Source organism: Ochotona princeps, chromosome 4 (assembly GCF_030435755.1).
Source record: "Ochotona princeps isolate mOchPri1 chromosome 4, mOchPri1.hap1, whole genome shotgun sequence".
Lineage (NCBI taxonomy): Eukaryota > Metazoa > Chordata > Mammalia > Lagomorpha > Ochotonidae > Ochotona > Ochotona princeps.
The window spans coordinates 85,173,524-85,185,856 of record NC_080835.1 but is presented as its reverse complement, the minus strand read 5'-3'; the positions used below and the strand labels follow the sequence as shown (position 1 = coordinate 85,185,856).

The 12,333-nt window shown below is 43.0% G+C and overlaps 1 protein-coding gene across 1 annotated transcript in view; it reads right to left on the bottom strand.

Annotated features, from left to right (window-relative positions):
* Nucleotides 1-1,097: 1,097 nt before the first annotated feature.
* TMEM123 (transmembrane protein 123) overlaps nt 1,098-12,333 on the bottom strand; it is a 40,807-nt gene continuing 29,571 nt past the window's right edge. The window contains exons 3-5 of the mRNA XM_004585199.3: nt 2,519-2,788; nt 2,146-2,299; nt 1,098-1,421 (exon numbers count right to left, since the gene is read on the bottom strand). Coding sequence (XP_004585256.3) covers nt 1,397-1,421; nt 2,146-2,299; nt 2,519-2,788 — 449 coding nt within the window. The 3' untranslated portion in view covers nt 1,098-1,396. The remainder of the gene's footprint in view (nt 1,422-2,145; nt 2,300-2,518; nt 2,789-12,333) is intronic.

Below are 12,333 nucleotides of genomic sequence, written 5' to 3'. Positions count from 1 at the left end.
TTACCAAAATTGAGTAGAAATATCAAAATCCTGGATGAGTCATTCTGTGCAAGCCAAAGGTAGATCATGAAAGCTATATGTCTGTTAAATGCATGTCCGTTAGGACATTTTATTTCTTCAAAAGACTTTCAGAAATAGGTGTGATTTAGTTTGGCCCTCTTAAGTAGAAATATTTCAGTATTTACTGTGACTAAATATCTCTATTCTTAAAGTTTGACCCTGAGATTGAGTGCTGGGATATAAACTGAAAACACTTCAAAAAATACATTGGCTAATAATTGGTGTCTGTACAATACTGTGTGATACATCATGTTACTGGAAAGAAAAAAAAGTAACTTCCTTTAAGCATTAGAGTATAAAAAGAGCAGTGTCATATTAAGGAAGCATGAAATTTCCTGTCTAAAAACTTTGTAATACAGATTGTAACAAAATACATTGCTTTTCCCAAATCTGAGTAAAATTGACAGTGTATGAAAATGCAGCATTATCACTTAGGTTGACTGGACCAAGCCTAGCCTCCCAACCCCCGATGCCATAAGCTTGGTGTTCATTCTGACTATACAACCTTTAAAGCATGCTGTTTTGGAAATCATACAAAGGACTGTTTAGAAGTTAGCTATTGAAACCAGCTCTACATTTCTTTAAACATATTTACTTAATATAACATTTAAATTAACAAGTGAATATGAAACAAAAGCTGTTTCCAGTGGTGACAATTTTCTCACAGTAGCAAACAATTTTCCCCTTTTAAACAAGATTTAAAAATAAAAGTGTTATGTTGAAATACTGAAATTTACCTAAATTATACCCCAAAAATGTATCCACTAACAACTGAAAGCTCAAAAGAAACTATATTAATAGAAATACAAGGCTGCCGGTGCTCTAGCATATCTCTAGTAGAGCTAAGCTCGGGTACTCTGGATTTTCTTTTTTTAACATTTTGCATATGTATTTTGTGTCTAAATTAAGCACTGTATAAAATGTCGATGCTTTCCTAAATTGTTTCTTTCGTGGCTGACTCGATCACGTGGCATTAGTACCTAGCAGACATCCTGCTTTGAAAGGCACCCAAATCCTGTGTCAGAACAGACACAATCTTATTTGCATGCCCAGATGCCATCCTGCCCTACAGTGATGCTGCCTGGCATTACTGATCCTGTGTGACTAATGCCACAGAAATGGGGTAAGAATTACTGTGTGCTTACTAAAGGCAAATATCATTGCGTAAGCTACAAGCATTCATGGAAAAAACTCAACCAAGACCTTTTTACCTTTAGTGATATGATGAATCTTCAATACGCATGGCCTGTTTATGCTATTTTCAATATATTATACTAACAAACTAAGACTGACAGTGCTGCATCAGTATTTCTTCTTTCCTTGGTCTTTGATTTCCTTAAATGATGGCATCATGTTCATCACTGTAATACAGCAAAAGTTACAATTATTTTCTATTTGTATCAGTCATCTTCCTATTTAAAACTTTACAAAGTTATTAATTTTTACACCTCTGTAAATTTTCTTAAGTACTAATGCAATGTGGTAGTTAACCTTAACAACTAACAAACTAAAACTATCAGAGTTTTTATCAAAAGAGCTGCTCTCCATGGAGCTGGCACATTGGCTCAACAGGCCTGCTCTCCACCTTGCAGAACCTACACAGGCATCCTACACGGGCACCAGTTCATGTCCCATCAGGCTCCCTGCTTATGGCCTAGGAAAATAACGGATGGGTAATTCGTTGGGCCCCTGCACCTGCAGGAGGCTCCTGACTCCAGTCTGGCCCAGGCCCAACTATTGTGGTCATCAAGGAAGTAAACCAGCAGATCAAAGACCATTGTTTTTCCCTAACTCTTTACTGAGGATGCTATTTTTAGTATTTCCAGCAGATAGGTCAGTAAAGTGTGATGAGACATGAAAAAGGTTGGCTACACTTTAGTCTCTAAAAAGAAAGGTTTGGCACTAGTAAAATGGCAAACATTGCAATTCGTCCATTTTCACTTCTAACAATAATCCTGTTTACAACTATCAATGAAGAGGAACATAATGAGGCTGTAACTTAACATCTATGAATTATTCATCCCAGAGAAGAATATTTGCTCCTGATATTTTGCCACAGATATCCAGATAGCCAATAAAACTTACATGGTTCTATATCGAATGCCTCTTCTTGAATAATACATTTTGCATCCAATGTAAAGAACAGATAAAACTCCCAGTGTTAACACAATACCACCAACAAAGCTGCCAGTGTCAAATTTTGATACTCTACTTGCTTCGGAATGAATCGTTACTGTCACTGGAACGAAAAAAAAAAAAACAGACTTTAATGCTTTTTTAAAGAAAACACTTTTTTATGAACAAAACTCTTTGAATTTATGGATAAGAAAACTGAATTAGGATTTAAGTGACATCTATAGGAAGTTTGTATAATTTTTTGCAGATGGACTAATATCCTGGAAGTGGCTTTTAACAACTATTTTCAGCATAGGACAAATTGGTCGATTTGAATACATACTTGTTGTTGATGTCGAAATGGTTGTCACTGTGCTGTTGTGGGTTGTCGTCACTGTAGATGTTGGCATCTGCAATGTGTTACGTGAAACACTTGCTTTGGTTGTAGACTTTAAGGTGGTGGACGTCATGTTTGAGACCCCTGGTGTGGGTGCCATTTTAGATGTTACAGGTTTCACGGTTGTGACTGTCACATTGCTGGAAGCTGAGGCAGCTGGTTTCACAGTGCTGCTAGAAGTTATGTTTGCATTGCTGAGAGGCACTGTGGTGTTCGCTGTAATGACATTGTTCATTAATGTTAAAAAACAAGCCGTGATGTAGGGAACAGACCTCGCCTTCCTGCAATACACACATACAGCAAGTTTTATCAAATGCAGCAAAATGAAAAGTTTATTAGCGTCTTGTACTGCACAATACCGAGTGGCAACAGAGTATCTCAAACCAGTGAAATACTCAATGAATGAAAGCAGTACTGGGTTTGAATGTCAGGATTTTTGTGAAGATACGACAAAGAGTAAGGTCAAAGTGCAAGTAAGTTACTATTTTAAGGGTAAAACCGACCTCCCATAAACGCATTAGGAAGTAAAATGCCATCACAGAATGTGACCTATCAGAAATTTCAGACTGGTAAATGTTACTCATAATTGCAGCATATTTCCGAAGCTACTTCTGAAACTCTAATCTAAAAGCACATTTTATATCTCAATCATGACGTGATAATTTAAAATTAAACAATGCCTTTGCTCATACCTCTGAAAGTGGGCTTTCTTCAATGGCATCAAACAATATGGATAGTGATCATGCCAATACTCCTTAAATAAATAAAACTTCAAATAATAATCACCTATTTTGTTTTTCATCCTGTAAAGATTTCCTTTCTTATTTTATGGCTTGGTGCAAACGTTTCTGTGGTAACACTGCTATTTATTTCTGGACTCATTTCTTAGCTCTCATTTTGAATTTGGGGCAGCTGGTTTCCTGGATTCTCCCCCGCTGACTCCTGTAACCACTGGGTCAGCCTGCTCCGTGTGCCGGTGAGAGCAGCGCCGGTGCTGCCAGGCTCCTCCAACACCACTGCCTTCACACACCAAAGTGACCACTTATCTATTACCAGCTACACATGGATTTCGGATTTATTCTTCAAAGATTCCAGGGCTGTTTTTTGTTTGTTTGCTTTTAATTTTTCTTTTACTACTCTAATTGTTCTAAATTCTCTCTCAGTTTTGGTCTGTACTCTAGTCTCTTCCACTGAGTATTATCTATTTTTTTTTTAAGATTTATTTTATTTTTATTACAAAGTCAGATATACTGAGAGGAGGAGAGACAGAGAGGAAGTGGAGCTGCTGGGATAAGAACCAGCGGCCATATGGGATCAAGGTGAGGACCTTAGCCACTAGGCCACGCTGCCGAGCCCAGTATTATCTATTTTTAAAGATGGATGAAGAGGGCCTGGTGTGGTAACCTAGTGGCTAAAGTCTGTGCCTTGCACATGCCAGAATCCCATATGGGCACCAGTTTGTGTCCTGGCTGCTCCACTTCCCATCCAGCTCCCTGCTTGTGGCCTGGAAAAGTAGTTGAGGACAGCCCAAAACCTTGGGACCCTGCATGTGCATCGGAGACCTGGAAGAAGCTCCTGGCTCTGGATCAGCTCAGCTCTGGCTGTTGCGGCCACTTGGGGAGTGAATCATTGGAAAGAAGATCTTCCTCTCTGTCTCTCCTCCTCTGTATATCTAACTTTCCAATAAAATAAAATTTAAAATGGATGAGGAAATGAAGACTTTCATACTACATAATGTAATTACCTGAATAGCTCAAGTATTATTATTATGCACTTCTGAGGGCTCAACAGGAATATAAATAATACTTTTAGTACTGTAATAATCATTTTGTTCTGAGCCAGCAAATGAATTCTATTATGAAAGTATCTGAGCAAAGATACAGCATTTAGCATCACATCTTTACAACAGAATGGTAAAACAATAAACACAGTGCTGCTTTTGGACTCAACCCAGAGAGCCCTCCTCCATCTCTCTGCCATAGTTACTCTTTAAGAGCCTGCACGAAGTCACATGGCAAAAACTAAAGCTGTTTCTCCAAATGTGTCGTCTAAGCATTCAGCTACTGACTGACATCTCCAGGGAGCCGTACAATGATCACCACCACAGACACATCAGCAGACAGAGCATCCCTGCAGCACTTGCCAAGTGGGAGCCCCGACTCTCCCACCTCTTCTGGCCTTCGACTGCATATGCTGTGCCTTCCCATGCTGTCCTCTGCCTGTGGGGCACAGGAGAGAGCCACCCCTTTCTTCAAGCTCAGGTGGCTCCCAGGAAACCACCTGAATTCATAGATGGAAAAGCACTTCTTAAGACTTTGGGAAGACACAGAGGCGAGGGCTTTATTCAAGTTAACTCAAACCTAAAAAGTAAATCCAAAATTGGTAAGCTGTCTCTTCCCAGAGCAGAGTTCTTTAGCAGACTACCTGCACTAACAGCAGGTGGTCTTCTCAGGAAACAAATCAGACCCCCACGATCTGACAGTGTCTTGCAAAGCAGAGAACCTGCACAGTCTAAAAGAACAAAGGGTGGGACAAAGAAGGAAACCAACAAAGTCAGGGTCCCCACTAGGGGCTTCTAAACCTAAAGGGCTATGGCTGAAATGTGCTCCACCCCACAACACCCCCAATTCATATGTTGAATACTTAAAAGCCCTGGATCCTCAAAATGGGCCCTTATTTGGAGACAAGATCTTCACAAAGTTCAAGTTTAAATAAGACCTGAGGGTGGTGCTTGTACATTATGCTGTCCTTATAAAAATTTAGACAATGATCTATGTGCACACGTACACACACGGAGACCACCACCTGAAGACCAGCCAAGATCATGCTGCTGCTTCCATAGGCCAAAGAGCATCAAAGACTGCCAGCAAATCATCAGAGCCAGCAGAGACAGTCTCAGTGAGCCCTGGACCTACTCCAGGCTCCTTGTACTGCAGGCATCCCTAAGGGACTGGTCTTGCTATCTGGCTTTTTTCATTTACCACAAGGTGTGTCTCAAAGGTTGGGGAGAGCCAGTTCCTTTTACAGGTGTCTACAACTAAGCACTGCAAGATGGACTAAGTCAGTCTGTATTTGTTAAACCAGTCACACAATTTGTTTTGATAAAACTTGAGATCACAGGGCCCCAGTTCCCATCCAGCTCCGTTTGTGGCCTGAGAAAGCAGTTGAGGACAGCCCAAAGCTTTGGGACCCTGTACCCGCGTGGGGAGACCTGGAAGAGCCTCCAGGCTCCTGGCTTCAGACCAGCTCAGCTCCAGGCGTTGCGGCCGCTTGGGGAGTGAATCATTGGAGAGAAGATCTTCATCTCTGTGTATCTGACTTTCTAATAAAAATAAATCCTTAAAAAAACCCTTGAGATTTAATAGATTTCCTTTAGAAATGCAGGAGCTTCTTGATCCTAACACCTGGTTTCCTCGGACGTAATTGCAGGGAAAATGAAGCAAAGTCTGTGATGACAGTGCCCATGCCTCCTTGCTTCCCAATAACTGCAGTGTCAGGGTAAAGAGGCTGGCACTGTAACTCAGTGGGTTAATCCCACCACTGGGAATGCCAGAACACCACAGCAATGATGGGCATTTCATATGAGAGAACAGACTTGTCACAGCTGCTCCGCTTCTAATCTAACTTTCTATTTATGTGCCTGGAAAGGCAATGGATAATGGCCCAAGTACTTGGGACCCTGAGACCCATGTGAAAGACTCAGAAGAAGAATTCCTGGTTGCAATCATCTGGGGAGACCCCAAAGATAACAGATCTCTCAGTTGCTCTCTCAATTTCATAAATCTAAGAAGGTAAAGAGCATGCATTAGCTATGACATGTTTTCTATGTGCTGTGAAAGTATTAAAATAGTCCAACTCTTCATTTCTGCTCCATGGTAAAACTACTCCTCACACCCAATTTTTCTGTGATAGACTCACAACTTCAATTTACTGAGCTCTACTTAATCAAGCATGGACATGCGTTGCAGTAACAGCAGATGGTGGCTCAAACTGTGCCTCAGTTCAACCACTAACTTGTTGGAGTACCTTAGATAAGTTTCTTAACTTGTCCAAGATTATCCTATTAGTAAGGAAGGTAGAAATCAGCCCACATGAGTGAAAGGCACCTAAGAAAAAAAGCACCAAGAAAAGGAATGTGGTCCCCTCTGGCAGCCCCAGAAGCACACCCTGGAAGCAGCCCAGCATTTTACACGGCAGAGTCCTGCCTGTACCCAGCCATACCCCACACTTCCACCTGTCCCCAAAGGAAAGCATCCCAGGAGAAGCCTCTACTAGTGCCAAGAGGGCTATCCAGCCTTCTAACACTGGGACTAAGGCTTAGAAAGGAATTTTGCCTATCTCACACCCAGCAAACCCTTGGTCAACTTGAATACAGACTGCACATTCAGCTCATTCTTGCGATGTCCAGCTGGCCTGTCAGGTGTATTCTCTCCACTAGACTTTGTGAGCCTGTTTAGCCCAGTCTGGACAGCTGCCATCCTTACTGACAGACGTCCTGACCCATTAAACCTTGCTACACTACTTAACCGCTACTCATGTCTGATTATTTCTTGTGCCAAGACAGAAACCTGTTTTTCAGTGATGTCCACTAATACATCTGCACACATGCATGTCACATGGGGCTGGGAGAACCAATATCATTATGGAACACTTGGCACACTGCCTACCACAGTGGAAGTACACGAGGATTTCAGTTTTGAGTTGCATTACAAAGTTCCCTGTAGGCAGTGAGGACTGGGCACTAAAATCTCTCCACTTCATGGTTACCGTAACTACCAGCTGGAGCACCCTGGAACGCTGCTGGAGGCATTCTCAGTTTACTGATGCAAACAGCCAGAAAGAAGGAAGTGATGAGCAGGCTTTACGCATTACTCCACCCAGTCACAAAGCCAAGCACACTCTGAAGCCCTCTGTTTTGTCCTGCTGCCAACCAAAGCTACTCAAAATCTGCACTGATTCCAACCAACTCTGTAGGCTGAAGTGACTTTCTTCATTCCCATCACCCCTCTCCCTGTGAGCCCCAAAATACCTACACACCATTTTCCACCTTTAACCCAAATATTTCTAAGTTATGGGTAATGATTTGTTTCCATGAGACTTTCCATAAGTACAGTTAAGCCAGAGTTAAAAATAAACAACATAGTTTTTCAAATCTGTTAGTTATGTTAAAATAGGACAGTCGTAGCTTTTCAATTCATTCCTATTATAGGTGTCAAAACTACTGAGCTACTTCAGACAGTGTTATTTTGAGCAGTCTAAGGGTAGTTTGTGGCATGAGTGAATGTAAGTACTCCTCCTTTGGAATCCTGGAAACCTTCAACTTGAAAATATACTTTATAACCTTACCCCATCAACTAAATAACACCGTACTGAGAAAATATTACACAGAAAAATCTTAGAACCAGAGTTAAGATTCACACTAAAATTCAATTATGTGAAGATCAACACTATAGAATAAAAAAATCTAATAAAAAAATGAAGAAAAACTAGGAAAGTCTGAATTCAAAATAAATCTGAAAGTGTGCTTTTAAAAATCTCATCAAACTGGAGAAAGAACCGTATCTACTGCAATTACAGGGAACAAAACAATTCAGGTATCTGAAATAAGTTCCAGTGTATCTGAAGTAAAATTTCCTTCCACATTTCAGTTACACTGTACTTCCCTCTTAATATAGTTTGTTGGCTGCAACAACAACTGAAGAGATGTTTTCCAGGGAAGCCATCACCTGGCCTGGACGAAGAACGAACTCACAAGGAGTCTCAGTGGCAGAACTGCTTGAGGATCCTGGGTCTAAACGGTGGACCTGTCCATGCAAGTGGAGCAGACAGAGCTGTCTGGACACAGTCCAGGCTTCGTTACACCTTTGCCACTTGCCACTGCTACAGTCTTGGCCATTCCACTCCATTAGTGCAGACTCAATCCAAACTCAGTGAGCCCAGCGAGGTCTAAAAAAAGGCAGGAGTCCCAGCCTCAAGGGCATTGTGTGACCCGCTCTGCTCTCCCAATCCCCTTCCAGCTCAGAAGTCTCCCAAGCCTCAGATCTTGCATTTCTCTGTCCCTAAATGCAACAGAATTCACTCCATCTGTTACTTCTCCCTCCCTTCCCAATCCCTAGTGATGCAGCTACTAGAACTATCCTCAGAGACTCTGTAGATGCAATCCTCACCTGCAGGAGTTTGAGACTGACAAAGGAGCCACAGTTTCAATAGGACAGGTCACCAGCCTGTTCGATTTCCACCTCCCTTCCAGGCATCTCCCATATTTTTGGGGGGAGGAAGCATTTATTCTTAAAATTTGTAATTTTTACTTTCATCTTACTTGAAAGGGAAAAGGAGAATGTAGGAGAAATCTTCCATTTACTGGTCTGCTCCCCAAATATCTGCAACAGCCAAGGCTGAGCCAAGCAGAAACCAGAGAACTTAACTTCATCAGCGTCCCAAGTGCAAGGCAGGAACCCAAATACTTGGGCCATCCCTGCTGCCTCCAGGGTATGCCTGAGCAGAAAGTTGGAATCTGAACCCTAAGTCCTAACTGGTATAACCACTGGACTCCACATCTGCCCTCTCCAATTTTTATGGAACCCGCAGTTTTCATTTTTCTAAATGTATGACTACTTAGATAATGTATCACGTGCTGTAACATGGCATTCATTGAGTCTTAGTCCCTGGCTCTTGGCACAGTGTTCCCGCAACTGTGGGATTTCCCTGAGTGACAGGAGCACCTTTTGTTGTTCACAATGAACTCCTCTGATCTTAACTGAAGCGAATGCTAATTAAGTGACTCAGGATAGGGCTCCTCAGTAGAGGCCAAGTGATTAGATGGCTGAACTTACCCTCAACCCACTGATCTCTGGAAAACGGAAGGGGCTCCACAGAAACCCCTGGCACTGGGCTGCTGAGCACATGTAAACCCTGGGAGGGTGGTGCTCCTGCAGAGGATACAGAGGTTCCCTGCAGGTCCCCAGCCTGTGCAGGGGCTTGTGCAGCTCTTCCATCTGGCTGGTCCTGAGTCATAAACTTTATAAGAAACCAGTCAGGCTGGTGGGTGGCATAGTAAGTTAAGCCTCTGCCTTGGTGCCAGCATCCCACAGAGGCACCTGTTTGAGCTCCTGCTAAGGGCCCTGGAAGGTACTGGAGGACGGTTCAAGTTTGCGGGCCCTGGCACCCATGTGGGACCCCAAAAGCATCTCCTGGCTTTGGACGGGTCCAGCTCTGGCCATTGCAGCCAGTAGAGGAGTGAACCAGTGTATGGAAGACCTCTTGTTCTTCTCTCCGTGGAAACTGCCCTTCAAAAGAATTTTTTCAGAAGTTGCTCAACAATTTAAAAAAAAAGCCAGTAAACTTAAAAAGTGTCCTTGAGTTGTGCAAGCCATTCTACCACAAATGACCTAACCCCAGGAGCAGTTTACAACTGATCAGTCCGATCAAAAAGGCTGAATTTGTCACTGGCACCTCAAGTGAGGGCAGTCTTACTGGGCTGAGTCTAACACGATGTAGCCAGGGTCAGATTTAGATCGCAAATCTCTTGCTGGGGTCAGAGAACAGATCAACATGGAAGAACCCCCATAACCAGTGTCAGAGATCTATGAATGTAGAGAAAGTGTTTCCAATGCAATTCGCAGAGCCTCATTTAAAACTTCCATCTTATTCTACTGCAGTGCCAAGTCCGACCATTCTAACACAGGATCCAAAAACTCTGTACGTCCTAGGGCTGGACATGCAAGTGCTGTCTAAACTCCCACGATGAGGCCCATCTGCTGCTGCACTCCCCCTGGCCCCAGCAGCATAATCTACCCACCTTTCACCCAGAATGTCCTGCACTGTTAAATTCCTGTTGCTTTGTTAGGTTACTTTTCCTGTCTGGACTGCTTCCCACCAATTCTCAGCCCGGTGAAATTCTACTCACAATAAAAGCAAGCTCCTTGCTTGTGGCCTGGGAAAGCAGTAGAGGACAGCCCAAAGCCTTGGGACCCTGCATCCACATAGGAGACCCAAAGGAGGCTCCTGGGACTTCGCATTGGCTCAGCTCTGGCTGTTGCGGCCACTTGCCATTTGGGAAGTGAATCAACAGACACAAGATCTTTATCTCCTTCTCTCTGTAGATGTGCCTTTCTAATAAAATACATCTTAAGAAAAGGTAAATGGTCTGAACAGGTCACTTAAGACAATGAGTATCAGACTGAATTAAGAATTACAGGCTGATGGTGTCAGCAAGGTGGTAACAGTCTGCAAATGCCAAATTCCACATGTGTGGCATGGCCCCCAACTTCTTGAGCTGTCACTTCTTACTGCCCAGGCTACACAATCACAAGAGGCTGGGATACAGAGCAGAGCTAGTACTCAATCCCAGGCACTCTCACACCAGATGAGGGCACTGCCAAGTGGCATCTGTCTTAACCACTCAGCCAAATGTCCCTCCCAGAAGACAGTCACAGCTTAAATGCACAGCTGAGAAATAAAAGCAAGATGCACTTTTTGTGGATAGGCTTAGAAAAACACATACCCCTGCCAGGAAGTCATGCAAATGTTTCCAGTTAGGAGCAATGTAAGACCCTTTGAAGGCTGTCTCTCTCTTGAAAGGCAGGCCTACTTTCTTGAGTACCCTTTAAGGCACACGCCTACCCACACCAACAGGAAGAACCGGGGAACACCTTGCTTTGTCAAACTGGGAGAAAGCATCATGAGATGGCTCTTCTAGCTAGGGAAGCTCAATGACAACCTCATACACTCAAGGCCATGGCTATTTTAGTTTTCTTATTCAACTTTTTTAAAATAAAGTACAGACTGACCTAAACTGCATTCATCATTTCAGTACTTGGCTCTTTCATTCCGTTTGTTCACTAAACACAGGGCACCCCCCTACATGGCAGGCACTTAAATACAAAAATGAACACATGCTCCTTGTCCTCAAGTGTACAGCCAACTAAAGAGAGGAAAAACAGAGCATCCCAAGGCAAGCTCTGACTAAACCTGAATTCAGTTAAATTCAGCAATGATTTAATTTTATAAATCTGAAATTTAAATCACGTAACATACAATAAGCACACTTACTGGTTGCTTTATAAGCCATAATGTTAAGTACCGCAAGAGACAAAGACAAAACTAAAAACCTTTCACTACATTACAAATTAGATACATAGCATTTCTACTACTCAAACATAACATTATAGTTTACACAAGGTAGAACAGCTGCAGTTAGAAAAGAAGCAAATTACTAAAGTTTGAAAGGAGTTCAGAGACCGGAGGAAGTGACTTTCCAGCAGGTCAGGGTGGGAAGAGACGTGGATGCCAAGATGAAGGCAGGCTAGAGTTTTGAAAATGGCTGAGACATCCAACTTGCCTGAAGTGTGCTGTGTACATGAATTTAACAACTATTTACTGGAAGCTTACTAGACTCTGAAGACACAATGGAGAACAAGGCTCTCAAGTTCAAGGGCCCACAGTTCTGAAGGGGATGGGGAGAGTTACTGAGAGGCAGGATAGCAGTGTAGCAGGTAATTCTCTCTAAAAAGCCCTAGAGCAGGCCTGGTGTGGTAGCCTAATGGATAAAGTCCTCGCCTTGCACACATTGGGATCCCAAATGGACACCAATTCATGTTCCAGTTCTAATCCCGGCTGCTCCGCTTCCCTTCCAGCTCCCTGCTTGTGGCCTGGGAAGGCAGTCAATGACAACCCAGAGCCTTGGGACCCCACACCCGCGTGTGAGACCTGGGAGAGACTCCTGGCTCCTGATCAAGTCAGCTCCAGTTCAGTCCACTTGG